Source organism: Drosophila sechellia, chromosome 3L (genome assembly GCF_004382195.2).
Source record: "Drosophila sechellia strain sech25 chromosome 3L, ASM438219v1, whole genome shotgun sequence".
Classification (NCBI taxonomy): Eukaryota; Metazoa; Arthropoda; class Insecta; order Diptera; family Drosophilidae; genus Drosophila; species Drosophila sechellia.
Window position 1 is genome coordinate 9,121,304 of NC_045951.1, and position 27,240 is coordinate 9,148,543.

Sequence of the window (27,240 nt, forward strand, 5' to 3'; positions counted from 1 at the left end):
CCATAATTACATTAAATATTTTTCAACGCAAGTACAATGGGTCAAGCTGGAATTGGAAGAGAGAAAAAACTATGTACCACAAAGTGAAATTGCCAAAAACCGATTGCGGGCCGCAAAACAAAGCAATTCTCGGAAATGGTAGCGCAAATTAAAATGTTCACATTTTTGCCCACACTGCAATGTCTGTACCAAAAAGTGTTTTTGGGAGCCGGGAGAGAGCCGGAGATCTTTGTTGTTTATTGGTTGAATAAATAAAAAAAGATATATATATATATATGTACATACATATATAATACGTATACGCCGATTTGTCTGTGTCGATGTTGGTGCGAACGACTAAACAACTAAACAAAAACAAACAGTCATCGTCAGGTGGGAGAAGTGGAGAGGCCATTCTCGAGCCACGGGGCGTACCTGGAAGTATTCATTATAAATTTGACTAATATCTGGAAGATATAAAAAAAAAACCCGAAATCGGGAACAGGTTCCGCCACTTAATGACGCTCGGAAAAACCGAAATATGCAGCTCGCCAGATGCAGTTATCGGAATTCTTTCGGTTTCTTAGGATCACTCGCATTTCGTTTAAACCAGTTTCCGATTGAAAAAAAGTTGTACCGCTAGTTAGTATCATAAGTTACTAAAAATAGATTTTTTAAAGGAAAATTTAAATCATTGCACTTTACATTTGTACATACTTTATTGGTTACCGCTCGACTAAAAAAAGAATAAAAAATACAAAAGAACATGTTCATATTATGTAACATTTAAGCCTTATACTCGTATGTTAAAAATATTCTTTTCTAAAACCGTTTAGAAGTTTTTTGGGACAAGGCTTTCGCGTTGCACTTTTAAAATCTTTTGAAAAATCACTTATTAAAATGCAAATCGGTAACAAGTTGGACTGCCTGAAAATCCGACTCAAATTGAACAACTTTGGTTAAATAAACGCAAAAACGCCGACCGCTCTCTTCCTCCCATCACTCTCTCTGTTTTTTTTTTTGTTTTTTCTCAACGGTCTGCTCTCCCATCACACGCTCCCCACACGCTGGCATATCAGACGCTCCAGCTTTTCAGGCCGCTGCGGTTTGATCGCCGCTCAGTTGATCAGAGTCACTCGAACGCGCCGCTGCTCAACGATTCGAAATTGGCGCGAAACAGTATAAAAAGTTCGACTTACAAATCGACTATATACTATAGACGCTCAAATATTTACGAGCTGCAACGGTTTTCGTCGGCGATTTAAAGTGCGTAAGGATATGCAAAGTGTTTATATAGAATATAGAGTGGATATATAGAATATTACACAGTTCGAAATAATCGTAATCGAGCAGTCAAATATGTGACAAATAATTGACCAATTATATCGGTATTTAAGTGCAAACTAGCTTGGTTCTCAACTCGTTTTATGTTCCAGGAATCTTAATTAGCCTTTCGAAATGCGAAAGGAAGTGAAAGAATTCGTGGAAGTGAAGAAAAGAAAAAACATGCTATCGAAACATCGATAAAAAATCAATTAATTTGCACATAGGCCATATTTAATGAAATTTTGAAAACACGTAAAACACCAGAATTGTTAATTATTATCGATTCTCCCAGACAGAATACAACCACAACAAAGAGCACCCATATTGCGATGATCTGTGCGTGTATTAGTGACAATGGCCGCCGCTCCAGTGGTGCACGTGTATTGGTGCGCTCAGTAAACTCGAAGTGCCATTCCGTTCCTCATTTGTAGCCGTTGTCGTTATATTTCGTGTTATCTCAAAAGCGTGCTCTGTGCCAACTCTCTAGAACATCGATTCTACCCACAAAGTATAAAATCGCTACCCTTCCAATTCTATCGGGCTTATCAGAATTCGCAGAATTCTTTAAAAGGCAGTTACTGTATTGAAATTGACACACCTTCTCGCAAACCTTCGTATCTTCCATCAAGACGTCATGGCATATGCCCATAATGATCTTTCAGCCTTTTAAAGACGTCACTCGCGGCTTTCGAATATCCAAAATTAAGCATAACATGCATATATGTACCATATGTATGGGTACCAACTACTACTAGCCACTGTGTCTGTTTTGTGTTTCTCGGAATCCACTTAAGTAAATAAACTACGTCAATGATTATAGCTAATTTGCATAAGCCTTGCATTCGTGCAAGCTTACTGACCAACTATTTGAATCGAATTGAGTGGCATACAATATAAGTAAACTGAATACTATTCAATACCCTCATATCTTAATTATACAAACTTCACTGCCATACAACAGCAGCTACGTTTTTTATTCGCGTTTTAAAAACTCTCTTGGCAATCGAGCTTATCAACAATCGTGTATACATGAACTGAAAGCGTTGATTGTACTTATAAATCATATTGCAACTGGCCAATGGAACGATCTAATTGATTGTGATAACAATAAAATCACTTTTATAAAGCATGTGTAATTGAAAAGTAATAAAGAACTGACGAAAAATTGCATTAATTGTGCGTGTTATACAAAACACTTAATAATGCTCAAAGCTATGAAATAAATATCATTTAGCTTATCAAATAATATATTTTTATCAGCACTACATTGTTAAAAAAAATATATATTTAGCAATGTTCCAAAAACACTTGCACACAAGGGAATTAAATGTTTTTATCAAAAATAAAAAAACTGAGCGCACCATAAAGCCGAAGTGCCTCTCCAAAGTTAAGCCCACTTTAGCCCAATTCAAACAAAGAATTTCTTGGAAATTTGACTACATTTGACTAGCTTATTATCATCAAGTTAACCGGGACCAAAAAAAAAACGTTCACTTATTTTCAGATGCTCATGATGTGATGTTTGCTGAGAGCCGTGCCTAGTCAGCCGATTTGCCATACAAAAAAAAAGTGAAAAAAGTGAAAAATTCCCTGCAATAATGTACCACCCAATCTGCTAAATAGGAAGGCCAACACATAACGCTCAGAAATCCAGAGAATATATCAATCTGGTTACGTGACTGTCCCGATAGTTCGACATGCATTTCAGCAATGAAACGGAAATGAGCCAATGTCCCAATGCGAAACGTAGAGTAACCGATCCGTCGACTGGACCAAAAAACTGCAGTACTTCGTCCACAGACTCGGGCGTTATACTGAACGATAATGTGGCGGCATTTCGACCGGAGAAGGAGACCAAAGATCGGGGGACGGACCAAGGGCAGTTCCAATCGAAATCGGAAGAGAAAACGGAATCCAAGCGTATCAGCGTTGAGCACACTGTCAATATAACAACGGAAAATGCTGGAAAGACATCTTCGCCGGCGGTTTCCATACGGAGCACCACCATTTCCGTTGTGTCCATCGATGATAATGCCATCGATTCGAGTAGTATTGATAGTGATTCGGAGGCCGAAGCGGAGGATTATAAGGTCCAGAAGCTGGGTCACCAGGTCACCTACCCGCCCAACAGTTCACACCTGCGCGATCTTAACCAGGGTCTAACGGTGATCAGTCGTCATGTGGCGCCAGGTGAGGCGGCAGTACCACCACCCAATCCCCTGGAAGCTGGCATTGTGGCCAAGCAAATACTAAACGGTAGTCTGGCCGTGGCCACGCCCACATCTCCGGCGGGAGGTGCCACCCAGGGCATTGGCAGCATCGCCCTGACCAACTCCACGGATGTGACGTTCGGTGATAAGCACTTCTACGAGGGACCCGTGACGATACAACAGTTTCTCATCGACAATCGGGACAAGTGGAAACCGGGCGAGGGACCAGCTGGTGGACAGGATAACCCCGCATTCAATGGTGGAACCAGCACGAATGGCAGTGCGCCGGGTAAGATTAATAATACATATTAATATAATACATATAATATATATATTTATATATTTAATATATTGTATCTTAAAATCTAAATATTAGTGTACTGATATCGATTTCCGATTGTTTCCGAAAGTTTCTACATAGTTATTCTTAGGGTCCTTAGTTCGATGAACATAACTTCAACTTTTTAGTTTTCTCTTATTAAATATATTTTTTCTTGGATATATATGCTTAACATATATATATTTTCATTGCTATTTCCTGCTGCCTTTGTTTACGTTTCTTTTCTGTCTTCACCTTGCCGCCGTTCTGTTTGCTTTAATGGGCCAAACTGAGCGCGTGTGGACTATTTGTTTACTCAACCCAATTGGCCAGGTCTAATGACCGCGCTGCGAATGCTAGATTAGCAGATGGCCCACAAAGCAGGCAGATTCATTGCATGCGCCTAAAACAAATACTACATTTTACTATAAAAACATATTAAATGCAATTTAATTGCGTAAGGCAACAAAACTAATTTTGGAAATGTTTGTAAAAAGCTACAAAAAACTTATTTTATTACGTATGAAAAATATTTTAGCTTGAAAATTATAAAATATTTATGAAAACACGAACCCAAAATTTGTCTCACATAAAATAAAATTCATGAGAGAAAAAGTTTTAACGCCAATAGGGTAGGGGATTTTTTTAATGTTAATACATTTTTTATTACTTCTAGAACTTGTTTTTTATCTCCTTGTTTTCCGACTACAATCTCTGCACAAAAACAAGTAAAATTTCATTCACGAAAAGAAAATGTATCTCTGCCGGTTTCAAGGCTCCTCAGCTCGTAAATCAAATCGCTGAAAACTTGCGATAACTAAGCAAAAAAAAGCCAAACCCCAGCTGCAATTGTTTACTTGATTCGTTTTCACAATTACCATAATTAAATCGCCAACCAGAACTCAAAATCTCCTATTGGAATTGAACCAGGGACTCGAGTGTAAATTTAGTCAGCTGTAGTAAAGTGCTGTTTTTTAAAGGCAGGTGCTTCCCCTGGAACTCGCAATAAATACCCATATAAAGCGGGGGGTTTTTTGCCTTGTGTTTTCGTGCGGCTTAAATACTTGCTAAATGAAAAAGTGAAAAAACAAGAACAATTCCTGTATGTGCACACGGATCGGAAAAAGTACCCACCGATCGGCATCAGTTGTTCATATAAAGCGATCGGAGAATGTCTAGGAACACGCTTGAAATTTGCCTAAAGTGTCACGGGATAATCGTAGATAATGACAGGCGTATCGAGTGTGATAATGGCTTTTGTGCTCGCTCCTGTCATCGCAAATGCACGGAATTGTCCGAGGATCAGTTGAAAGTGCTGGAAATGGTGCCCAATTTAAGGTGGAAATGTGACACCTGTCTGAACAGGGTGCAAACTGGAGCACAAATGAGCAAGTGGTTGGAAACGTCCCTGCGGGAACACGAAAAACGTTTGGAAATCCTAGAAGAGGGGCTAGTGAAGCGTAAGAAGAAATACTGAATTTTAACCAAGTTAATCTTTGATTTTACTTTGCTGGCAGCGTTATAGGCTAAATAGAAAACTGAATTAATTATATAATCCTTCGTAAATCAATATTTCTTTCTTTAAATTTAACGAATATCTTAAACATTAACAATAGTGGTTCAACTGTTTCTAGACAACATTAAGTCTATTGTCTTTCATAAACAACAGATTTTATTATTATGCCGTTAGAAATCTTTGCCTTGTTCTTTTTTTAACTTACCCACACTTTAACCACACTTTTCAGGCTCCAAACATGAAGATCCGGCGCAAACCCCACCAATTTGTCCTTTTCTGCCCAATACTGTTGGACGCAAGGCCGTCACAGTTACAGTGGTTTTTGTAACTTTAACCTTTCTGCTGGGGATCGTACTGGCCACCACCACAAATCTCTTCGGAAAGACGTTGAACCAAAGTAAGATCAGAGATGACGACGATTACAGACCAAATATTCCAATCAATTCAACAATAGGTACAGTTTTGTTCCCCGCTAAGTGTGCAAAAGAGCTTCCTTACTAAACGAAACCCGAATTGGCAATCATGCTCTAACACATTCCATCTCACCATCCCAACCATCATGTGTGTAATCCATCTTAATCTCATCCTGTATGTACATAACTCATAAGAAATATTGTGTAGTCGTTATTGGGTACATTATTCATTTTGCTGTTCGCGTTACTTATCACTTGTCAGTGTTGTGAAGTGAACTATAAATCAAAAGTGTGGCCTAAAGTTCAATTGAATGGAATATGCCAGTGAATCGAACTCGTGCGTCACCCAAAGGCTCACAAAACAATAGTAGTGTGATTAAAAATTTGAAATAATAAAATAATAAAACTAGTACTCCCTTAATGTCTTGAGGGAAAAACTAAGAATTCGCGAGTAATCACTACTATTGTTTTGGTCGATCTCGTGCCATGCTAACTCCAAAACTCTCCATGCAGCGGGCTTGGATGTCGTCGATAATAGCACCTTGGTGATCCTAAAAGTGGCCGAGTGGGGTGGAAGACCTGCCAAAAGGATGTTGGATGCCCAACAGTTGCCCATCAATCGGGTGGTCATCTCGCACACCGCCGCTGAGGGTTGCGAATCAAGGGTAAGTAGATTCCATAGTCCATGTCCTGATCGTTCATAACGCTTGATCCCGACATTTCCCAACGAAGGAAGTGTGCTCCGCCCGGGTGAATGTCGTCCAATCGTTTCACATGGACAGCTGGGGCTGGGACCACATTGGCTACAACTTTCTGGTGGGCGGCGATGGCCGTGTGTACGAGGGGCGTGGCTGGGATTATGTGGGCGCCCACACCAAGGGTTATAATAGAGGAAGCATTGGGATATCCTTTATTGGAACCTTCACGACAAGGAAACCCAACGAACGGCAGTTAGAGGCATGCAAACTTCTTTTGGAAGAGGGTGTTCGTCTTAAGAAATTGACGCCCAATTATCGGCTTTATGGCCATCGACAACTGAGTGCCACGGAGAGTCCCGGGGAGGAGCTCTACAAGATCATTAAGACGTGGACACACTGGTCACACGAAATCTAATAAGTCATGTATTATATATAAATTGCAAGTAAATAGAGTCTTTAGAAATATGACGAACAAACGCGCTTTATTCGACCTCATTCCCCACCTAACACCTTTCAAAATTAAGAAAAATTTAAGTTTTTCAAGGGTTGAGTTGAATGGAATATCACGAATGTACCACTCTTACCAAAAGATACGCAGACGTACGTATAACCTCTTAAGAAAATGTTAAGGGTTGGATGCAAAGAAAAATTTTAAAATAATCATTGATAATATTTAGTTTAGATCAGATTAAATATTTGTTTGTAAGCGTTGCATCCGTCCCTTAAAAATCTTCGAAGGGTTACTAACACAGCTGATCTCTTTGAACCAGCGAATGATCCTGAAGTCCATGTGGATGGAAAACTTGTAGTGATCAGTATAAGGGGCTGGGCTGGTATGCCTACTAGAGGAAAGCTAGAGCCCCTTAATCTTCCGGTCTCCAAGGTAATTATCTCCGAGACTCCACCCGAGATGTGTAAGACACAGGTATTTTCAAATATTTATGCGATAATTCATATATTTCACTCGAAGATTAATTTATTATTTAGGAGTCCTGCTCTTATTGGGCACGAGTCACCCAAAGCAGGCACATGGACACCTTCAACTGGGGTCAAATTGGATATAATTTCCTCGTGGGCGGGGATGGACGTATTTACGAGGGGCGTGGCTGGAACTACATGGGCGCTCATACGAGGGACAATAATAACAACAGCATCGGTATTAGCTTTTTGGGAACATTTCGACGACAGGAGCCGACGCAAAAGTCATTAGAGGCATGTCAGCTGCTCATCGCTCAAGGTGTTCGCCTCAAGAAACTAATGCCAGATTACCAACTGCTGGGACATCGGCAAATCACAGGCACTTTGATGCCCGGTGAGGAGCTCTATAGAATCATTCAAACCTGGAATAACTGGTACAATCTGACGAAAACTTGGCCCGATCTGCATATGACTCAATTGTTATAATTAATACAATCAAGAACGAATAAAGGTGTTCAAAAATTATTTTTAGATTTTTAATCCTATGATTGTTAATATTTTCGTTCAGTTTTATATTTTACATTTACATAGAAATAAAATTTCATTAAACAAATTCATTTATTCGCACTTTTACTCAACTATTTACTATTCGCACACATACATATATTAATTGGTTTTTAGACTTGTAAATTTAACATAGTTTTTATGAATCAATAACAAATATCATAAACAAATGCATATATAAATATATCATCTCACATCTAAACAAAAAGCCGCATAAATTTTCTAACTAAAATAACTAAAGATGTATCCGCTTAAATGTATTAACTAAATATTTATGCATGGTCAAGGATATATGTATAACTAAAACTTAAAATTTATTTTTGAAAAATCTACAGATCTGGACAACATTGGTGGTGGACTAATACTGAGGTTCGTGGAGCGTCAGCAATGGCTCGCACAGCCGCCACAGAAGGAGATTCCCGATCTGGAGCTGCCCGTGGGACTGGTCATAGCCTTGCCCACCAACTCAGAAAACTGCAACACACAGGCGATCTGTGTGCTCCGAGTTCGTCTGCTGCAGACGTACGATATAGAATCGTCGCAAAAGTGTGATATTGCGTACAACTTTCTGATTGGCGGAGATGGAAATGTATATGTGGGACGGGGCTGGGATAAAATGGGAGCCCACATGAACAATATACCCTATGACTCGAGGAGTCTTAGCTTCGCCTATATCGGATCTTTTAAGACCATCCAACCGTCGGCCAAGCAACTCAGTGTGACTCGTCTTTTGCTGGAGCGTGGCGTCAAGCTGGGCAAGATTGCACCCAACTACCGATTTACGGCGAGCAGCAAACTGATGCCAAGTGTAACCGATTTTAAGGCGGATGCGCTCTACAAAAGCTTCGCCAACTGGACTCATTGGTCGTGAATATTCATTTTCGTATTGATATTGTATCATAGGTGTTCTCCCTTTAATGTGTGGCATATTCGATTTAGCTAGAATAACGATTCGTTAAAAGAAATGTGATATTGAATAAAGCAAAATGATTTACTTGATGAATTTCAATCATGTAAGGGGTCAAGAACTAGCTGATAACTGGAATCGGGGAATTTTTGTAGAGGTGCTGTCTGGAATTGCCTGAAACCGGCCTATCTTTTCTTTCGGCTTCCCCGATTATTGGAATTTTTTCTTTCTTTCGCGACTATTTTAAAATAATAATCTATCATTACAACTACTAGGGCTAACAGTTTGGCGGAGTGATTCCTTTCCGGAGGTCTGCGGGTTACTTTATCCGGAGGTTGGTTTGCCTCGAGGTTGTTTTATCCGCAGTTTAGTTTTCTAGGGGATTATTTAACCCGGAGGTTCGTTTGTTAGGGGATTATAAATTTTGGCTAAATTCGCTTTCTTTTTCTACTTAACACGATCTATCTGCGTTTTATTTATGACTAAATAAAACAGTAAAAAAAATCGTGAAGAACTCTTTTTGGGTCAGTTGATCAAATTGTAGTCGGTCACTCATTCCAAGAAACCGGAAAACATCATAACTTCGGTCCAAAGATGAGCTAGCTTCTTTCAAAAGCGCTAAGAGTAAGTATACGCCCCTTTGACAAAATGGGATTCCCATTTCTTGCACTGCTCGCTACCATCTAATATCTCTTTCTAATCTCAAGTGGGCGGCGTTTGGAGATCGCGCACCCTGTTGCGAAAATAGCACCCTATATTAAGCTTTAAAAAGCTTTCTTTAGTTATATATTTATTTATAGCTGTGAATATCTCTTATCGACAAGCTTACGAACTGCGCAGTCGCTTTACGATTTCAAATGTCGGGGGTTTTTTGGAGCCGTCAACAACAGAAATAAACAACAACCGGACTTGAGATCGGGTGCGTACTCACTTCAGTTGGCATCGGACGTTCGTCTTGCGAAGATCGATCGCGGTTGTGGGTAGTGCGATTTAGTCAAAAAAATCTCAAGATGCCGAAAACAGCGGCAGTTACTTCTCTCCCAGAAGAACCGATAAATAATGCGAAAAGATTTCGCGTGGAGCTTCTCTATCTCTGTGTGATTCTTCTAATGATTGTGGCTTTGTCAGCTGGCTATTTCACGTGGATGATGTGTGAGTCATCTAAGCGAATCGAAGATTGAATACAATTTAATAACCAATACAATTGTTAACCTGGTTTAGCCCACTCCACAAGCTCGACGAACAAGGGCCTACACATACTCGATCGCAGCGAATGGCAGGGGGAACCACCCAGTGGGAAGTACCCGCACCTCAAGCTTCCCGTCTCCAATATTATCATTCACCACACGGCAACCGAAGGATGCGAACAAGAGGTAAGTCTTACTTTGGGAATTTAAAATTGTTAATTTCATATTGTTAATGTGAGAGTGATTGCTTTCAAGCTACTTAAAACCATTTTGTTTTACTTAGCTTACCTAACGATAAAACATTTTATGTTTGATAACTTAAACCAGTTCTTCTTATCGGGATCTACAAAAATTTATATAAATATTCAACCAAAACTTATCCTAGAAAGCCTCGTTAAACCGATATTATAATTCAATAGCTTGCCATAAAAAATCCCCGCTTTGGGGTGTTGGTCTATAGATCGACACACTTTTCGGGAAAAACCCCCATTCTTCATCAGCTGATTAAACATTTCTAAGATTTTAGGCCAATATTTCCCAACCTAGCGGTTAAAACATGTAAACTTATGCATAAATCTGAATTCTATCTTTTCGCAGGATGTTTGCATATACCGCATGAAGGCCATTCAGGCATTCCATATGAAATCATTCGGTTGGGTCGACATTGGCTATAACTTTTTGGTTGGCGGCGATGGTCAAGTCTACGTAGGACGCGGCTGGCACATCCAGGGTCAGCATGTGAATGGAGGATATGGTGCCATCTCAGTTAGCATAGCCTTTATCGGAACCTTTGTGAATATGGAGCCACCAGCTCGACAAATCGAAGCAGCCAAGCGACTGATGGACGAGGGCGTACGTCTGCATAGACTGCAGCCGGATTACCATATATATGCCCATCGCCAAGTTAGCCCCACCGAAAGTCCTGGCCAGAAGCTTTTCGAGCTGATGCAGAATTGGCCACGATACACGCGGGATCCAACATCATGTAATTCAGTTGAAAGAAGAAAATGGGAAAATATGTTTATTTTAAAAATTTATTTTCAGTGCGACTCCTAAGCAATGAGACTATGAAGCTAGTTACCCGACCTTATTGGTTAGCTCAGCCACCTATAGTGCCACTTACTCCTTTGAAGCTGCCAATTAAGAGCGTGAGATTTGTGGCAACCAGTACTCCATCATGTTTCACTCAAGCCGAGTGCACTTTTCGTGTGCGCCTTATGCAAAACTCTCACATTGAGAGCAATGGATATAATGACATTAACTATAATTTCGTTGCGGCTGGGGACGAAAATATCTACGAGGCCAGAGGTTGGGATCACAGCTGTGAACCTCCAAAAAATGCGGATGAACTAGTCGTGGCCTTTATTGGTCCTTCGAGTAGCAATAAAAATATAGCATTAGAACTAATCAAACAGGGCATCAAACTTGGCCATATAAGCAAGAACTATAGTCTAATTGACGATTTAGAAAAGTCATAGAAAACTGAAAGCAAGGGGAATGAAGCTTTGCCAAAGCCATTCCTGTGCCATTTTTCAAAGTGATATTAATTTAAGACCTAATATTAAGCATCTCAAATATCTCATATCAAATACGTCACAATCTCCTTCGTATTTATAGAAATAAACATGCCTTTATTGAGTTTCAACAGCTTCTATCTTTTATATCTCATTTGAACGACTACAACTAACATTTTTGAAAACATATTGCAATTTGCGATTAAAAAACCTGACTGGTTTCTACTTAACGATATATACAGATGACACACTTTGTGCTTAAAACAATTGGCTAAATGAAATTCGTAATTGGAAATTTGGAACGCGAACATGGCTACTACATAAAACTTAGAAAGTTAGGCTACAGTTAGTGAGTAAAGATTGAGATTTGATTTAATGGTCCAAGATGCGCATATTGCCAGATACAATCTTGTTCTCCAGAATGGCTCCAGCTGGGATATCGATACGATCGCCATGGTTGGCAATGATGATCACAGTGCCCTGCAGAATCAAGTGAAGGCATTTTATAAGCATATTCAAAAGACCATTCAATATTATTTAAACTTACGCGCAAAGAAACGCCACGACCGAAAGTCACATCTCCGCTCACGGTCAAGTGATCCAGCTCAATGATATCCGGGATGTTGGCGAAGCGACCCAGGAACTCCTTCACCTTCGAGAAGTGGTTCTCTCCCAGCTTGACGAGCGGCGTGGTAGGGAACATTCGCTGTGGCGACATTACCAGGCTGCCGTTTTTAAGCGTATACAAATTTGACATGACCAGCAGCAGATCTGAAGACTTCTTCACGGGCAAGAAACGGGAACGTGGCACATTGATGCCGATGGCGCCATCAAAGCACTTCATGGCCGCACCCACAGCAGTCTCCAGCTGAATAACACGGGTTCCGTTCTCCAGCGTCTTGTTGTTCACAATAATTTCCATGTTTAGGGTACGCTCACGCAAAACGCGATCAATGGCTAAAGTATTCAAAAAAGAGAGAAGACTTTTAGACTTTTTTATATATATAATTTTTGGAAATTACTTACCTGCCAGGTTGGCCCAAATGTTGTTGGTGTTAAAGAACTTGAAGGTCTTAACCGACTTGAAGTCATCCACATGCTCTGGTGGCACTTGGGCAATTTCCAACAGGCGCAGCTTGTTTTCCATTTGAATGAGAGTACCACCCTGGAAAAAAAGAACCAAAATATTAAGTATTAAATTGTTGTAAACATATATCCAACTATCTCACCTTAACGTCAGCACGGGTCTTGTCGGTGACCTCCATGACAAACTCCACAGGAGTGGTGGCACGCTCCTCGCCCACCAGTTTGTTAAGGATGTTCAGATCGACGGTGGCGCCCAGGTTATCGATGTTGGACAAGAAGCAGTACTCGCGGCCCTCCTCAATGAACTTCTTCAGCAGACCAGAGTTGCGGAAGGTATCGTAGAAGTCACCGTGTCCAGGTGGATACCAGCTGAAGTAGGAATTTGAATTTGTTTAGCACGGTACGGTTTGGAAGTTCGAAATACTTACGCCTCCATATCCTTTTCGACATCAAAGTCTTTGGCCACCGGCAGGTAGTGCTCGCGACTGATGCGCGGGAAGCAGCTCTGGTTGAAGGTGTGGATCTGCACACGGAATCCTTTGTACTTGCGCACGATCTTCTCGGTATCCTCGTCGGTGTTGAAAGAATTCATCAGTACCAGCGGAACATTGGCATCGTAGGTCTTGTTGAGATGCTCGATTTGCTGCACGGTAAGATCCAGGAAAGTAAGGTCCGAACGCACGGGAATCACACTCTTGGGACCATGGCAACCCATTGAGGTGCCCAAACCACCGTTCAGCTTGATGACAACCAATTTATCCAACATGTTGCGGATCTAAATGCAAATCGATAAAATTACTACGAATACTTAATCATTAAATAACATTAGGGTGGATTTGATTAAGCTGCAGTGATAGCCGAATTTCATTTAGGTTTAGTACTACAGCGGAATTATTACATACTAAAGCCAAACTACAACAAAACTAGGTCCAAAATCTAAACAAAGCGTCCAAAGCCCATTGAGATTAGATTTGAGCGGGAGCGAAATAGATACATATTTGTATATTAAGAGTGAGAGCCAAGAAGCGTAGAAGTTTAGGTAAGGGAAAACGCTTTACCTCATTCTAGGTGCGATACACACGATTATGCATAGTATTTATAGGCAGACATAGCCATATTCAGTATTCAAATCAAATAACATGAAAATATGCAGAGTTGGTAAAACAAATATCATCAGGATGAGTTCGACTGGGTTTTTTGCTTTCGGTATAAAGTTATGATGGGGATAAATTGGAGTGTTCTTCTTATTCTTTGTGGGTCTGAAGACAAGCCCTCTGCATACCTGCTCGTTTTTGGGCGACTTAAGATTCGAGTAGTTCATCACAGCATTCTCAGGTAACTTCTGAATCTTGTTCCAGTCCAATGCGGGACCCTCTGAAAGATTGAGTAGTTATAAAAAACAAATATTAAATGCATATTTAATAAAGACTCACCTTCCTGAATGAAACGTCCGAAAAGATCGGCGAAACGACCCATTTCCGCCTTGAGGGCAGGCTGGCGGGCCTTCTCGGTGGTCTCCAGCAGACGGTCCACATCGTGCTCCAGCAGACGTAGTGCATCCCGTTTGGTCACCTCATGGAACTCCTTGGAGTCGGACGGTGCTCGCTGGTGGCCGCGCACCTGTTGATAATACAACGGCAAAACAAAACCATAAGTTACACTTGGAGAAACTTTAGAGCCGCATCGATTAGTGTGACTAGCAAAGCGCATCCGGCAGATGCACTCAAGTGACAAAATTAGTGGAGGAAACGCTGTCAAAATTATTGCTATTGCTGGAGCTGTCGTAAGTCCAATTACAAGCTTGGGTTGCCACTCAGACGAGGGCGTTGCCAAAGACCAAGGAGCCTCTGGATCGGCGACAGTTTTCCCTCAAACCTTGTGATGACAAGTCGCTGGCTGCTATTAAGTTTGCTACTCTATTGGGGTGGCCAGGAGGTCTCCTCGGGTGTGATGGACAATTTTGGTGATGGCTTAAAAATGGCGGGGCAAATGTTTGGCATCAATACGGCTGCAGATGTGGCTAATCTGGTGGCCAAGGCCTTCGCCGGGAATTCTATGACAAATGTACCCAACTTGATTAGCTACGCCCAGAGTGGATTCCAAGGGCTGCAGCAAAACAATGGTGCGGAGGAACAGGAGGAGGATCAATCGGAGCAGCAATCGGAAACGGAAAATGCACAGGAAAAACCTCCGGTGGAGAGCGCTTCCCGAAAACCTACGCCGATATCCTTCGACTCCGGTCAAATGCTAACCAATATGTTAAGGATGGTGGGTTTTGATACGCGGAAAATAGGAGCACTAGCCTTAAATGCTTTGATTATGGTTGCTCAGGCGGTAAGTTCATCCCATTCACCTTTTGTTTTAACCTTAACCCTTTAATCATTTCAGATTGGAAGCTCCCTGCTGCAGGTAACTCGAGGAGGTGGAACATCTTTAATCGATGCTACGGAATCCCTGTATGAACCCAGCGATCATCGACCACGTTCCCTATCTATGGGCTCGCCCATCGATTGGTTTATGCAACGTACAGATCGCTATAGCAAACGACTTATCAAGGATATCATGGATCGGGATTTGCCCGATTACATACTAGACATGATCGAGGCCAAGGAACAACCCGAGGAGGGTAAAACCGCTGGTTGCTTAAAGCTCCTGATGTGCAAGGGTCAACCCATCATTTGGGGAATGCAGGAATCGTTAAAGAAACGCTTGGCTGGAGAACCTGAAGAGCACGAGGATAACGATAGCTACTTTAACAAGAAAATCTTATTTAAACACTTGCCCAGTCTTGAGGATTTTAGGAACCATAGTGCTAGCTGTGAAGTCAAATACCACGAGGAGTGCCCCAAAAATGCAACTACGGGAAGTTATCTTTAAGTGCAGTTAACAAAAATAATATTGATAAAAAGTAATTAAGATGTGATACATTTTTAAATGTACGCAAAATTATTATTCTCTCATACATGGAAATAAAGTACAGAAGTTTTTTTTAAACACTCTATTATGCAAATTGATGACCGGGAAAATGTATATAATAAGTTATTTTAAAAAGGTATAACACAGTAAACAATGTTCAACTAGTAATCATCGGTGGACCCAACAAACCCCGACCATTTACCCGTATAATGATGAGTTCGACATTCCAAGTTCGTCAAGGATGATTACAGAGATAAGCGCTAGGCATTTGGGTTTTAGATCCCAGTCCAATGTCCCATGAAACGACCTCTAAAAATGCAACTGCCCCGGATAGTTGTGTAATAATTAACAAATTCGCTAGTTTGTCAACCGCCTCTACAATCGCCACCGGCTGATAACTAATCTTGAGAATTATAAAACGTCATCGTGGTTTTACGATTTTGGGATCTAATCGCTCAATCTGAGCGTTCTTAAAGTCATGTACCCGTCATTTCTACGTCATATCAATATCGCAAAAGCGTTGCCTCCTGATAAAAATTTGATTTCATAATTAACATAATTTTGCCCACCTCAAGCCATTACTGCAATCTATATTGGCCTGGTAAAATATGGTCCAAGCAACTTGGTCAATTTCTTATCAATGTTCTTGGACCTTTTATAACAAGGCTATTTCTTATCATATCATGATAATAATGATTTAGGGAATATGAAATCATAAGACCTACAATTATTGTTGGGTAAATATTAACAATTTACCTATAGATTTGACATTGGCATTCTGGCAAGGTTGTTATTAGCTCATGCAGATGGTAAACAAAGCTAAGACCCAAACAAAAACGTTAGGAAGAATAAAGAAAAACTAAAAAAAAAAAATAAAAAAACAGGTGAAGAGTGAACAGCGCCACCTAACGTTCGGATCGGTCTTAAGCATTGTCAATCAAAGCAGACAAATGCAACTGACTTATGCAAAATAATTGCTGTAATCGCTTTTATTTTGCTGTTTACTTTTCGAAATCATTACGCAAAACACGGAATAATGAGCAGAGGGTAGAGTGAAAAAAAAGACACGTGCCACGCCCACGGCGCCTACGACTATGCCAGACGATTGCATGTGGGTTATTTATAAAGCAACCGCACGTTCCGAGCCCCAACGATAAGCCGAAGTCAGAGGGCAGGTGTTTGAACTTCGGCAAGGTCAACATGCTGGAGATAATTTGCTAACGCTTCATTGAGGCTTCCACTTGTGCCGCTTTTTTCTTTGGCAAAAGGCTTATGCACTTCATTATGAACTTATAACAGAGAGATCTTAAAGATCACACGCGCCAAATGTTTAATATTCGGTACTTGTGGATTATATGGGTATGTGGTTTTCCAGGAAAACTTCTTAGTTAGGAAACCTACATTAAAAACGGAATGCTTGAGTTCTATTAAATTTGAATACAGTCATTCGACCTTGAGGAAACACCCTTTTTTTTGAACATTTTATATCGTTGGGGTAGAATTCAAATAGAATCCAAAAAGTATGCAATTCCTTGGATTAAAAAAAATCGAGTTCCAAGGAATAAAATCCTGTGCTAAAAAGTAAAATAACCCATAGTTGTCAACCTGGCAATTAACGCTAATTAAATGACTTTCTGCAGTGTTGTATTTCGCTTCGCAGATAAGATACGAACTCATTTCCCCGTATATAATGATTCTGAGAATATTAATATTTTTAAAATGATTGTTTTAAAAAGAGAACATTTTCTATTCAACTGAAAATAATTGATTAAGTGGGTAAACGTATAAAAGTATTGTGATTACTGGAATATATACGCATTTTTAGGTCGACACAACTGATAACCTTTTGAATTTACGCGTTCATTTATTTTTACATGATAAGAACATATTTCCAAAGGTGTGTTTGTGATACATATATATATTTTTGGGTTTTTTTATTGACAACTCGTACATTTCGTTAATAATCTGCAGTTTAATTTTAACGTTTGAGGGATTTTGTATGCGGTAATGACTGATCTATGACGTGTTTGAAGCAAAGCTTTTTTTTAATAGTCCATCAAACATAAAGACTTTGTTATAAGTTATAAGAATCAGATATATTTAACTGTTTGATCTTGGCCCAAATATAAAATTACACGGTCATTCTGGGTAGAGTAGAATCTAGAGAACTTACACCGGCACGTTCCAGCAGAACATCGATGGGTCTTATACCGGAGGGCATTGTGAACTATGGGGCACTATATAGCAATATCTCACAGCGAGAATCTCAACTTTTCTAGTGTTTGACTATGCACTCGCGTTAGGAACGAAAGAACGAGAGAGGAGATTGACGCCAAAACGAAGCTCTCCGGTCGAGTGTGCAATTGAAAATAAAGCTGGGATCCAAACGAAATTTGAATTTCAATACAAAATTTTTCCAACTCGCGGCGGCGGCAGCTGCGACGTTGACGTCGGCAGTGGCAGAACGACACTGAAAAACGCGGCGACAAGTGAAGTGAAGCCAGCAACAAGTGATAGCAAAAAAAATTATATATATAGGAACCAGCAACAACAAACTTCTGCTGATGGATGAGTACATGTGTGCGTATGTTGTTGAGCAAAACAAAAATTAAACAAAAGGAATAAGTGGAAGTGCCAACCCGCATTCCAAAGCGAGGGGGTGTGGCGGGTAAGGGTTGTTGATGGGCGGTGAGCAAGACAGTAGGGAGCGCTTATAAATACAAGAAAACAAAAACAAGTCATTCCCGTATTCCGCTACTACATTTCCCGCGGCATGTTCCAGTGATAAGAACTAAGCAGATATCTTCTACGATTATTCCAACTGACAACAAATACCAAGCTAATTCTCTTTGCTTGGTTTCCCCAAAAAGACAGAGACTCACACACACTTATGGAACCATGGCAGCGAAGACGACACACGCTCATACGCCTAAGGTCACTTGAAGGTTAGCGCGCTAAGCAATTGCCAATGCATAAGGCAGAGAAAACTAAAGGAAAAAACCAGTCAAGACAATTTGAACTAAGGAAATTGGCCCATGAATAGAGTCCAACTGGAACCGGCAAAATGCATTCACACACACACAAGCACAGCCAGAGCGGCTTGGAATGAGAGGAAGCGAAATATAACGGGAATCTCATTTTTCTCTATTACCTTTCAACTGTAAACTTTAAAACTTACCTTAGCTTCATGTGGAACATCCAGCATTTTGAAGTAAAGTAAATTTAACACTTGAGTAATTTAGCAATTAAGCGTCACTAATTTAGTTGTTTTGCTGCACTTTCACACACACAAATTGAAAGCAAAGAGAATAAGAAACCACACTGAAATTTTTTTACACCCGCAACTGTTAGTGTAAAATTAAATGGGTTCTCTCAAGATTATTGGCCGCTTCTCCGAATACACGATACGAACAATTAGAACGGGCGCTACGATATTAATTTATTGGTCCAATTTTAAAAGATCTGAGCGTTCTCTGCTCTTCTTCTTCTTCTTTTTTGACACCAGCTGTTGCGCACTACAGCTAAGAAGTGTAGCATAACAGCACGCTGTTATCCAATCAGCTGTGACAGCAAAACAAAGCGAAAAGGGATTGCAAAAACCAAGCAAAATTCCAAAAAGGAAGCCTTATTATTCGAAAAAGTAAAAAAAAAAACTAAAAACAAAACCATATTATAGCTTACAGAGTAGATTCAATTCAATTTAACACCATGGGCGCCTGTCTATCCTGCTGCGGCCAAAGCGCCGAGGAAACCAACCTGATGCCATCGCCTGTAAATTTTAATGTTCCTATAGTAAAACATGTAAAACTTTGGTAAAATCATTGTGGATTTTGTAGGAGGAGCGCCGCCAGCAGCAGTTGGATGCGGCGGAAAAGCGTCGCCAGGAGAACGAACATCGGGGCATCAAGAATCCGGACAGCGTACGCCGACAGCAACAAAGAGCGGAGGAAATGCAGCGCAGGGAGGAGGAGGCCGCCCATCAGGGTCAAGGACAGCCCAATCTTAGGGTGAATCTCCAAGACGCCTTTCCAAAGTTCCCAGACTAACCAACACTTTGCTTTCAGTGGCAAACGAGCTAAAAGGAAGTGAACGCCAATCCTAGTGTGGCTTAAAAAGCACATCCACATATGTCCCCACATCTTTGCTGCCTTTTGTGCAGAGTTTTTGTACTACTCCGTATTTGTATTGTATACACCTGTTTTTTCCGATCTACATATTTCACGAATCTTGAGAACCGAACACCTTGGATTTAACACCATACGAACTTTTAGCTGGCGACCAAAATGTACAACCAAAAATAAAATTCAAACCAAATTGTTATCAGAGATCGTAAAAAATATAAATGGTACTTCATAGAAGGATTGGATCGACAAGGTCAAAATTATTATCTATATAGCCTATTGGTTCACATTGTCATTCTTGTTTTAATAAATTAACCATTTTGTTGTATATGGCATTTAAATAATACATTTATTACATATTACTTCTTGGGAATTCACTGAAAAATTTGTCAGTTTCAATTGAATTTGACTACTGGCAATTAATATTTTAACAAATATAATATTATATGATAGGAGATTAAAAAGGAAATTTAAGTAATATTGTAATGGCTTTATTATGGAAGTGCAATGTTTCCGAAATTCAAAAGTAAGTAATTTTCTTCTTTCAAATACCTACTTAACTATTTTAACTTTATAAAAATGTTTTTTTTTTATTAATAAAGACGATCTAAATAGGAAATATTTTGATTTATATACATATACATTTTAAGATTTTGATTTCAAAAGAAATCGATTCTTAGTGACGGATCCAGATCATTTTTTGGCTACGTCGATAGCATGAACAGATGAATATCCACATCTGGTGGTGGCCTGTATGGCCACCTGGCAACACTGCACCATGGTGGTGGTGATAAAAGGGGGTGTTGTAATGAATTTGATTGGGTTCCAAGGCCGGACAAACATGACTCGTTAATCGAAAAGACCTCCCAATCTCTTATACTTTGTTTACGCGAAATACACTCAGTGTTCAACTCGGTAATCTCCGCCTAAGGGGTTCCACTCATCGGTTATCAGCTATCAGTTATCAGCCAGAGAAGCTAGCTATGAATTCCCGCTCCCTCGCTGATAACACGGTAATAAGCTATCTCCTCTGTGTGCGTGTGTGACTTGTAGACCCACCAGCTTCATTTGCTCATTGATCGGCGGTCACTCGACGCGGAAAGTTCCACGGAAAGAAGCAGCGAAAATGGCAGGTGCAACCAATTCGGACATCAAGCGGGTTCTATCCATCCAGAGCCATGTGGTCCACGGCTATGTGGGAAACAAGGTGGCCACCTATCCACTGCAGGTCTGCCATCTTGACCTTTAGCTCTCGCTAGTTTCCCACTCACTTTCTATTTATAGCTGCTGGGCTTCGATGTGGATCCACTGAACTCGGTCCAGTTCTCCAATCACACGGGCTACAAGACCTTCAAGGGTCCCGTCTCCAATGAAAAGGAATTGGGTAAGGTCAAACACTATCATCATATATTATATATTACTTGCATTACTGAAAGATACCACATTCAGCCACCATTTTCGAGGGTCTGGAGGAGAACGAGCTGCTGCCATTGTACTCACACCTCTTGACCGGCTACATTGGTAATCCATTGTTCCTGCGCCAGGTGGGCCACATTCTCAAGAAGCTGCGTCAGGCTAATCCTGGCCTGGTGTACGTCTGTGATCCGGTGATGGGTGACAACGGTCAGCTCTATGTGCCCAAGGAACTTTTGCCCGTTTATCGGGACGAGATCATTCCACTAGCGGACATCATCACTCCCAATCAGTTCGAGGTGGAGCTGCTCACGGAAAAGGAGGTACGCAGCGAGGCGGCTGTTTGGGAGGCAATGGAGTGGTTCCATCAGCGTGGCATCAAAACAGTGGTCATTTCCAGCAGTGATCTTGGCCAGTCCGGAGTTCTGCGTGCCTTCCTAAGCCAGCAGAATGGACCCCGCCTGGCCATTGATATTCCGAAGCAGGGTGGCAAAGATTTGGTCTTCACTGGCACCGGCGATCTCTTCGCCTCCCTTTTCCTGGCCCACAGTCATGGCAGCAAGGATATAGCCAATGTTTTCGAGAAAACCATCGCCAGTTTGCAGGCGGTGATCAAGCGAACTGTGGCTTCTCTGCCCAGCGGTGGAAACGGCCCAGTCAAAGCAGCCGAACGGGAACTAAAGCTGGTGCAGTCGAAGACGGAAATTGAACAGCCCCAGGTGCTCCTCAAAGCGCAGCGACTTAACTAGACCGCGGAAACTAGTTCAAACTGAAAGGGAAACGATTACCTTCAGAATATTTTCTATACATGTATGCTCGTTGTGCTTGTTCACGGACAATAACCTTTTGATACCTTAAGATCAGCATTTGTTGGCATTGTTATAACGATATATGATTAACAGAGTGACAAGTTAAGTACCATATATAATTGATAAACGGCGGAGATCAAATATATACCTATGCTCATTATTCGGACAAGCTTTGATACCTTAAGTTCAATTTTTATATGCATTATTATAACTATCAACTATACAAATAGAAATATATGATCATTGTAAAACTGAAGAGTGACAACTTGTTGACATCTAGAAAGACCCACACGATTCGCTTTTTGCCCTTGGCGAGCAACAAGTGGCTATATAAGATTGCAGCCGGCCGGCCGGGAAAAACAAACCCGTAGATATGTGGCTGTCGCTTATCTTTATTGCCTGTCTAGCCGGCGCAAGCAATGGATCTGTGGCTGGCGACGAAAAGGTCCCGGTGGAGCAGGGATTTGTGCCCCGCTACACTCCGGTGGCCGAGGGCAAGCGACAGGATCTGGATTTACCCGCTGAAGTAGGCATCGAGCAGCAAAAGAGACCTCCTGCAGGCGATAAGAAACCCTGGCGACGAGTGCAGTACGGATACGATGGAGTGCCGACGGCTGCCTGGGCTGCTCCTTCACCTCCAGCTGCCATACTGTCCATCCTGAATCCTCTGCTTGCACCGGGATTGCTTCTTTTGGGTGTGAATTTGGGAGCTCTGCTGTACATGCTGCTGGGGCTCCTGGGACTGGCTCCTTATCGCAGTGGCAGCGCCAGTCGGCTAGCCTCGCATCCGGAAACCCACTCCCCATTCTGGCCGGACGATCAAAGCTTCTACCACCGAGACGACAGACACAATCTGGATGAGGGCAAGGAAACGGCTGTATATTTTTAGTTATAGCGCGTAACGCAAGGCTTTCTTTCATTTTATCAAAACAAATATAAAAAAGTACATAAATAAATTCAAGGTTAAGTAATGGGTCAAAAGAACGAAAGAACGAACGAGCTAAAGGTTTGGAGGAGTTAGTGTTCTATCTATATATGTATATGGTTATAGCTATCGTTAATTTGAACATGAAGCTGTCTCGGTCCTGGCGGAATAGTTATTACTGCAAGGCAAACACAAGTTGAAACTAACTGAAGGAATTCAAGTTTTCTACTTCTTCAGGCGGAACGAAGCTGCTCGATTGAATTTGACCAAAGGCGGCTCCTTACTGGCCGATCCCAGTGGTTTTCTCGTCAGCGTCGAGGTGCCTGCAAGAGCTGTCAGCAAAGAATCGCATTAAAATCTCTGATTGAGCCGTGCCAGCTTGCCGAACTCACCTTTGGCCATTAGCGCTCGTGGACTCTTGCGCACATAGTTGGCGTTGTATTTTACGTTTTCCTTGGCTAAAGAAGCAGCCGCCAAAGTTCTCTGAAGTCCTTGCGCCGTAAAGTGATTCGACTTGAGTAGAGCTGCAATTAAACACCAAAGTAATGAGCATAAAGTATTTCCGTCATGCATAAATGATTATGAGCCATGTCCAGTGAATGCACACTTATTAACAAAAAAATTTCGCTGTGATGAAATAGTTTATACATAATGCAGAAGATTTCAAAAGCAAAACCCTACCCTTCTTGATCTTTTCATTGCCACCGCGCACATTCTGATCGGATATCAGATCGCTGACCAGTCGCTGTTGGACGTTTCGCGGCTTGGTGACCGTCGCCGTGAGAGCCTTTCTTGCGCTACTGCTGCTGGAACTACTGCTGCTGGGACCCAGGACCTGCGTTTCGTTTAGATTTCGTGGCCTCTTAAAGGTTCTGTGCAGCTCTTCGGAATCTGATTCGGTGTCCTGGCTATCGAAGTCCTCCATGCTCAAATGCAGATCGTCGTCGCTCTGAGCCGCTTGCCTTTGTCGCTTTTTGGCGCTGGCCGTGAGGCTGCATGTGGGCTCTTCTTCCTCCTTGCCGCTGCGCAGAGCCACAGGCACCATCAGCGGATTCATCTCGGCCATTTTGGTGTTGGCTTCGGAGTCGGCGAACCGCATCTTTCGCAGCAACCTTTCGAAGACCGCCTCAATCTCCGGCGTCAGCTTCTGACCATCCTCCAGGCGATCGTATGTCTGGTTGAGCACTTCGCAGGCTGTTCGGAAGGACTTTCGCATCAGATCCAAGTTCTCAACCAGCTCCTGGTTAATTGCGTTCACGTGATTGTTGAAGATATTCTGCTTGGTCAGCTGCAGTTCGAGATCCTTGTACTTAACATATACAATGAGTATCTGGTAGGACTTCGATTTGTTAACCTCCCGCTTTAGACTTTCTAGATCCTGGTAGGCAATCTCCATCTTACTCAGCCAGCTGGGCAACTCCTCCTTGTACTTCTCCATCTGGCTGGTCAGTGTGCTCATGTAGTTCGCAAAGCGCCGGAAGTCCTGAAAAGTTTATAAGAAATGGTATAAATGGTAAAAATAAATTTTTAAATTGCTTATTGAATATTTTTCAAATTAACCCGCCAACGTAAGCGTTACGTTACGTAAACATGCCTTACGTTTGAGATTTGTTACGAATCGGAAAAAAACAGCTGATGCTGCCCAATTGAAAATCAGTTTCGCATTTAATCCAAACAAAATAGATTAAATTTAAATAAAATGCTGCGAAGTGCACTGCATTTAGCTGCTCTAGGAGTGCGCCAGACGCGGCTGACAAGCTCCTCACCGAGATTACCTTTAATCCTGCAAAATAATCTAGAAAATACGAAATATCTGCAAGTGGCGCGCGATTATGCAAAGGGCAAGGACAAAAAGAAGGAAAAAGGCGGCAAGGGAAAGCCGGGCAAGGTGGAAATCAATGAGCAGCAGCTGCGCGAGATCCTCAATTTCGATGGCCTGAATAGCCAGATGCAGAAGTCCGTGATGCAGATGAAGGAGGACTTTGTGAAGCACCTGTCGCTGCGATCCACCAGCGGTGCCATCGACACACTGCGCATCAAAGTCGATGGCCAGGAGCACGAGCTGCAGGAACTGGCCCAAATCTCTCGCAAAAATCCTAAGACCATTATCGTCAACATGATTGGCTTCCCGCAAACGATTCCCGACGTCCTTAAGGCCATCGAAAAGAGTGGCATGAACCTAAATCCCCAGCAGGATGGCACTACCCTGTTCATACCCATCCCAAAGGTAACCAAGGAGCACAGGGAAAATCTCTCCAAGAATGCCAAAGCATTGTTCGTCAAATATCGCGATGCCATACGAGGTGTCCAGAACGAACACATTCGCAAGCTGAAAAAACAACCGGAACTGGGCAAAGATGATGCCTTTGCCGCCCAGGCTCAGGTCACTGCCATCGCTGATCGCTTCGTCTCGGAGGCGGACAAGTTGCTGGCCAGCAAGCAGAAGGAGCTGCTGGGCGACTAGGCCTAAGACCAAGACTGATTCTGCTCCAAAAGCCTTAATAAATATAAATCTTTAAACTTAAAACTCTTGAGATGAACTTACAGAAAACGAAGAACACTAGATGATCACAGATTTGTACTCTTAGTAAATCTAAAATCCAACTCACCTCCTGGCACACTCGCTGGTCGACACACATCAGCTTCCTGAACTCCTCCAGTTCTTTTTTCAGTGTCTGCCTGTAGTTGATGTTCTTGATCTTGCTACGCATACCAAGGACGTGCTCCTGAAGCTGCCGGGCAGCCGCATATACAGCGTCTATCTTGCTGTACCACGGCTTAAGCTCCAGCGGATCGAATCCACTATTGCCGGCGCGCTCCAACTGAGTGGCCTTGGCCTCCAGCGCCTTGTTGCGCTCCTTGAGTCGCTCGTTCTCGGCTACCACCTCGTCGATCTTCTTCACATAGAACTCGGTAGGCATCTTGGATTTGAGGACATTCTGTTTCAGAGTCGTGCGTATCTTCTTAGCTCGGCTGGCGTACTTGAGGGTGTTGTAGGTGTCTTCATAGGTCAGTGAGCTCATCGAGACATTGGCCACCATCAATGTGCGACAATTTCCGCCCAACGAGTCCTTCAGGATGCGTGTCAGGTTCGAGTCGCGGTACGGGATGTGCTTTAAGCCGTCGGCTAGCTTGTTGATGCAATTTCCCAAAGCTAAGAGACTTTTGTTGATGCTGGCGCCTTCCTTGAACCTCACTCCAATGCCTTTCGTGCTGGCCGCCCTCTCACTGCCCGCTAGATCGATCATGGATAGTTTGACAGTCCTTTTCGTGTCGGTCTTGCGCTCCGTGATCCTGATGTGCACCTGAAAGATGGCGTGTGACCTGGAGCTCTCTGCATTGGCATCTGTGGGGTGTTGGGTGCGATGCGAGTTGCCCAGCATCAGCATTTTTAACAGCTCCTCGGCACTGTAGATGGGCGTGAGACAAAGACCACTGACCACCACGCCATTGTTGTCCTCGCGGAGCTTCAAAGGGCCCGATTTGGTTAGCAGATTCATCACATGTTCGTTGTACACCTCTAGATAGGATACCCCCACATCGAACTTGCGCACATCATTCTGCGCTTGGATCTTATCGAAGAGATCTTGCATGGTAAGATAGGTCAGACCCGGATGAGCCTCGCTGCCCAGCATTGTGAATGTTTTTCCGGCGCCAGTGGCTCCATATACAAATACCGAGCAGTTGTATCTTTGGGTGGTATGAGTATGTGAGGATTCAAGTGCCTTTGCATAGCTATAAGCCATAACTTACCCATTTAACACCGCGTCGACCAGCGGCGCCGTGCACTCCTCGAACAGATCCTGGTTGGAATTGTCTATATCGAAGACCCTGTCGAATTCCATGGTCAACTTTCTGTTCATCCGCTTGGTGATGTCACGGTACGGTTGCTTGGCGCCCTGAAAGAAGAACTCATCGTCCTCCTCGTCGGGATCGAACAGTAGTGCCGATCGATCCATGACCTTAATAATACTCCGCTGTTTTTGCTCCAATTCACGGACATTATACGGCCGTACGCGAACCGCCACTTTTATATTCGTATGCTGCTCCGAAGGCATTTTCGATAGAATGCTCCTTGCCCCTCACTTTGCTTTTAATTAGCCTAGAGTATTTTGCTCTTGTTTGGTTTTCGTCCTTCTTGTTTCATGCAGATTCGAAATCCTCGCACATATAATTTTCTCGTACAGCCTGAAGTGATCGTTGTTGTTTGAATCGGTGCTATCGGCGCTTGCGCTTTGTGGGCATCTTTATCCAATTTGCTATGCGCGCTTGTCCTTAAATTTTGAACTGTATTTCCAGGGCTGCTTTGGTAGCTATCGATAGTTTTGGGAGGGTTAAATTTTTGTTTTATAATGAGAGTTTTACAAGTTGTTTGCCTATCTAAGCTTATTCTTGAACAAAATTATTCTTGTTAAGTAT

The 27,240-nt window shown here is 42.1% G+C and overlaps 9 protein-coding genes across 22 annotated transcripts; 7 read left to right on the forward strand and 2 right to left on the reverse strand.

Annotated features, from left to right (window-relative positions):
- Positions 1–1,088: 1,088 nt before the first annotated feature.
- Positions 1,089–8,940, forward strand: LOC6604999 (peptidoglycan-recognition protein LC). 11 transcript variants are annotated; one of them, XM_032719904.1, is made up of 6 exons: positions 1,089–1,245; positions 2,810–3,804; positions 5,580–5,747; positions 7,232–7,386; positions 7,449–7,890; positions 8,279–8,368. In XM_032719904.1, exons 2-5 carry the CDS (start codon positions 3,003–3,005, stop codon positions 7,863–7,865), a joined length of 1,542 nt encoding a protein of 513 aa, XP_032575795.1. In that variant the 5' UTR covers positions 1,089–1,245; positions 2,810–3,002; the 3' UTR covers positions 7,866–7,890; positions 8,279–8,368. The 11 variants fall into 11 exon arrangements, with proteins under 11 accessions (XP_032575795.1, XP_032575796.1, XP_032575794.1 ...); XM_032719905.1 differs by lacking the exon at positions 8,279–8,368 and having other exon boundaries at positions 7,449–7,895; XM_032719903.1 differs by lacking the exons at positions 7,232–7,386; positions 7,449–7,890; positions 8,279–8,368 and adding exons at positions 6,277–6,428; positions 6,496–6,929 and having other exon boundaries at positions 5,580–5,804.
- An 832-nt stretch (positions 8,941–9,772) lies between these two features.
- Positions 9,773–11,682, forward strand: LOC6605001 (peptidoglycan-recognition protein LF). The gene is made up of 4 exons (XM_002029808.2): positions 9,773–10,002; positions 10,072–10,223; positions 10,635–11,022; positions 11,082–11,682. The coding sequence occupies exons 1-4, from the start codon at positions 9,861–9,863 to the stop codon at positions 11,513–11,515; spliced, it is 1,116 nt and encodes a 371-aa protein (XP_002029844.1). The 5' UTR covers positions 9,773–9,860; the 3' UTR covers positions 11,516–11,682.
- LOC6605002 (UTP--glucose-1-phosphate uridylyltransferase) lies at positions 11,642–19,027 on the reverse strand. 4 transcript variants are annotated; one of them, XM_002029809.2, is made up of 9 exons: positions 18,732–19,027; positions 14,071–14,257; positions 13,920–14,011; positions 13,696–13,701; positions 13,066–13,412; positions 12,781–13,006; positions 12,578–12,716; positions 12,099–12,508; positions 11,642–12,031 (listed from the first exon to the last, which is right to left on the reverse strand). In XM_002029809.2, exons 1-9 carry the CDS (start codon positions 18,756–18,758, stop codon positions 11,924–11,926), a joined length of 1,542 nt encoding a protein of 513 aa, XP_002029845.1. In that variant the 5' UTR covers positions 18,759–19,027; the 3' UTR covers positions 11,642–11,923. The 4 variants fall into 4 exon arrangements, with proteins under 4 accessions (XP_002029845.1, XP_032575788.1, XP_032575790.1 ...); XM_032719897.1 differs by lacking the exon at positions 18,732–19,027 and adding an exon at positions 17,727–18,019; XM_032719899.1 differs by lacking the exon at positions 13,696–13,701 and having other exon boundaries at positions 18,732–19,026.
- Positions 14,519–15,611, forward strand: LOC6605003. The gene is made up of 2 exons (XM_002029810.2): positions 14,519–14,971; positions 15,026–15,611. Exons 1-2 carry the CDS (start codon positions 14,519–14,521, stop codon positions 15,512–15,514), a joined length of 942 nt encoding a protein of 313 aa, XP_002029846.1. The 3' UTR covers positions 15,515–15,611.
- Positions 19,028–19,134: 107 nt separating the features above from the next.
- On the forward strand, positions 19,135–20,020 carry LOC6605004 (small VCP/p97-interacting protein). The gene is made up of 3 exons (XM_002029811.2): positions 19,135–19,324; positions 19,390–19,560; positions 19,618–20,020. Exons 1-3 carry the CDS (start codon positions 19,262–19,264, stop codon positions 19,630–19,632), a joined length of 249 nt encoding a protein of 82 aa, XP_002029847.1. The 5' UTR covers positions 19,135–19,261; the 3' UTR covers positions 19,633–20,020.
- A 444-nt stretch (positions 20,021–20,464) lies between these two features.
- Positions 20,465–22,056, forward strand: LOC6605005 (pyridoxal kinase). Its single transcript, XM_032717501.1, has 3 exons — positions 20,465–20,902; positions 20,959–21,058; positions 21,124–22,056. The coding sequence occupies exons 1-3, from the start codon at positions 20,801–20,803 to the stop codon at positions 21,834–21,836; spliced, it is 915 nt and encodes a 304-aa protein (XP_032573392.1). The 5' UTR covers positions 20,465–20,800; the 3' UTR covers positions 21,837–22,056.
- A 79-nt stretch (positions 22,057–22,135) lies between these two features.
- Positions 22,136–22,852, forward strand: LOC6605006. Its single transcript, XM_002029813.2, has one exon. The coding sequence runs from the start codon at positions 22,270–22,272 to the stop codon at positions 22,783–22,785; it is 516 nt and encodes a 171-aa protein (XP_002029849.1). The 5' UTR covers positions 22,136–22,269; the 3' UTR covers positions 22,786–22,852.
- LOC6605007 (kinesin-like protein KIF18A) lies at positions 22,755–27,068 on the reverse strand. The gene is made up of 5 exons (XM_002029814.2): positions 26,575–27,068; positions 25,431–26,511; positions 23,503–24,304; positions 23,214–23,345; positions 22,755–23,153 (listed from the first exon to the last, which is right to left on the reverse strand). The coding sequence occupies exons 1-5, from the start codon at positions 26,877–26,879 to the stop codon at positions 23,047–23,049; spliced, it is 2,427 nt and encodes an 808-aa protein (XP_002029850.1). The 5' UTR covers positions 26,880–27,068; the 3' UTR covers positions 22,755–23,046.
- LOC6605008 (ribosome-recycling factor, mitochondrial) lies at positions 24,444–25,348 on the forward strand. The gene has a single exon (XM_002029815.2). The coding sequence runs from the start codon at positions 24,521–24,523 to the stop codon at positions 25,283–25,285; it is 765 nt and encodes a 254-aa protein (XP_002029851.2). The 5' UTR covers positions 24,444–24,520; the 3' UTR covers positions 25,286–25,348.
- Positions 27,069–27,240: the final 172 nt, after the last annotated feature.

Coding starts and splice junctions, on each gene's coding strand:
- LOC6605007 (XM_002029814.2), bottom strand. CDS start 26,879: ATGCCTTCGGAGCAGCATACGAATATAAAAGTGGCGGTTCGCGTACGG. Junction 26,512..26,574: donor GTCGACGCGGTGTTAAATGG/GTAAGTTATGGC, acceptor TACCACCCAAAG/ATACAACTGCTCGGTATTTG. Junction 24,305..25,430: donor ACCAGCGAGTGTGCCAGGAG/GTGAGTTGGATT, acceptor TAAACTTTTCAG/GACTTCCGGCGCTTTGCGAA.
- LOC6605003 (XM_002029810.2), top strand. CDS start 14,519: ATGACAAGTCGCTGGCTGCTATTAAGTTTGCTACTCTATTGGGGTGGC. Junction 14,972..15,025: donor TGATTATGGTTGCTCAGGCG/GTAAGTTCATCC, acceptor TAATCATTTCAG/ATTGGAAGCTCCCTGCTGCA.
- LOC6605006 (XM_002029813.2), top strand. CDS start 22,270: ATGTGGCTGTCGCTTATCTTTATTGCCTGTCTAGCCGGCGCAAGCAAT.
- LOC6604999 (XM_032719901.1), top strand. CDS start 3,003: ATGCATTTCAGCAATGAAACGGAAATGAGCCAATGTCCCAATGCGAAA. Junction 3,805..5,579: donor CACGAATGGCAGTGCGCCGG/GTAAGATTAATA, acceptor CACACTTTTCAG/GCTCCAAACATGAAGATCCG. Junction 5,805..8,278: donor TCCAATCAATTCAACAATAG/GTACAGTTTTGT, acceptor AAAAATCTACAG/ATCTGGACAACATTGGTGGT.
- LOC6605002 (XM_032719897.1), bottom strand. CDS start 17,774: ATGCCCTCCGGTATAAGACCCATCGATGTTCTGCTGGAACGTGCCGGT. Junction 12,717..12,780: donor AGACCCGTGCTGACGTTAAG/GTGAGATAGTTG, acceptor CTTTTTTTCCAG/GGTGGTACTCTCATTCAAAT. Junction 12,032..12,098: donor GTCGTGGCGTTTCTTTGCGC/GTAAGTTTAAAT, acceptor TTGATTCTGCAG/GGCACTGTGATCATCATTGC.
- LOC6605001 (XM_002029808.2), top strand. CDS start 9,861: ATGCCGAAAACAGCGGCAGTTACTTCTCTCCCAGAAGAACCGATAAAT. Junction 10,003..10,071: donor CTATTTCACGTGGATGATGT/GTGAGTCATCTA, acceptor AACCTGGTTTAG/CCCACTCCACAAGCTCGACG. Junction 10,224..10,634: donor CCGAAGGATGCGAACAAGAG/GTAAGTCTTACT, acceptor ATCTTTTCGCAG/GATGTTTGCATATACCGCAT.
- LOC6605008 (XM_002029815.2), top strand. CDS start 24,521: ATGCTGCGAAGTGCACTGCATTTAGCTGCTCTAGGAGTGCGCCAGACG.
- LOC6605005 (XM_032717501.1), top strand. CDS start 20,801: ATGGCAGGTGCAACCAATTCGGACATCAAGCGGGTTCTATCCATCCAG. Junction 20,903..20,958: donor TGGCCACCTATCCACTGCAG/GTCTGCCATCTT, acceptor TTCTATTTATAG/CTGCTGGGCTTCGATGTGGA. Junction 21,059..21,123: donor CTCCAATGAAAAGGAATTGG/GTAAGGTCAAAC, acceptor TACCACATTCAG/CCACCATTTTCGAGGGTCTG.
- LOC6605004 (XM_002029811.2), top strand. CDS start 19,262: ATGGGCGCCTGTCTATCCTGCTGCGGCCAAAGCGCCGAGGAAACCAAC. Junction 19,325..19,389: donor CCAACCTGATGCCATCGCCT/GTAAATTTTAAT, acceptor TGGATTTTGTAG/GAGGAGCGCCGCCAGCAGCA.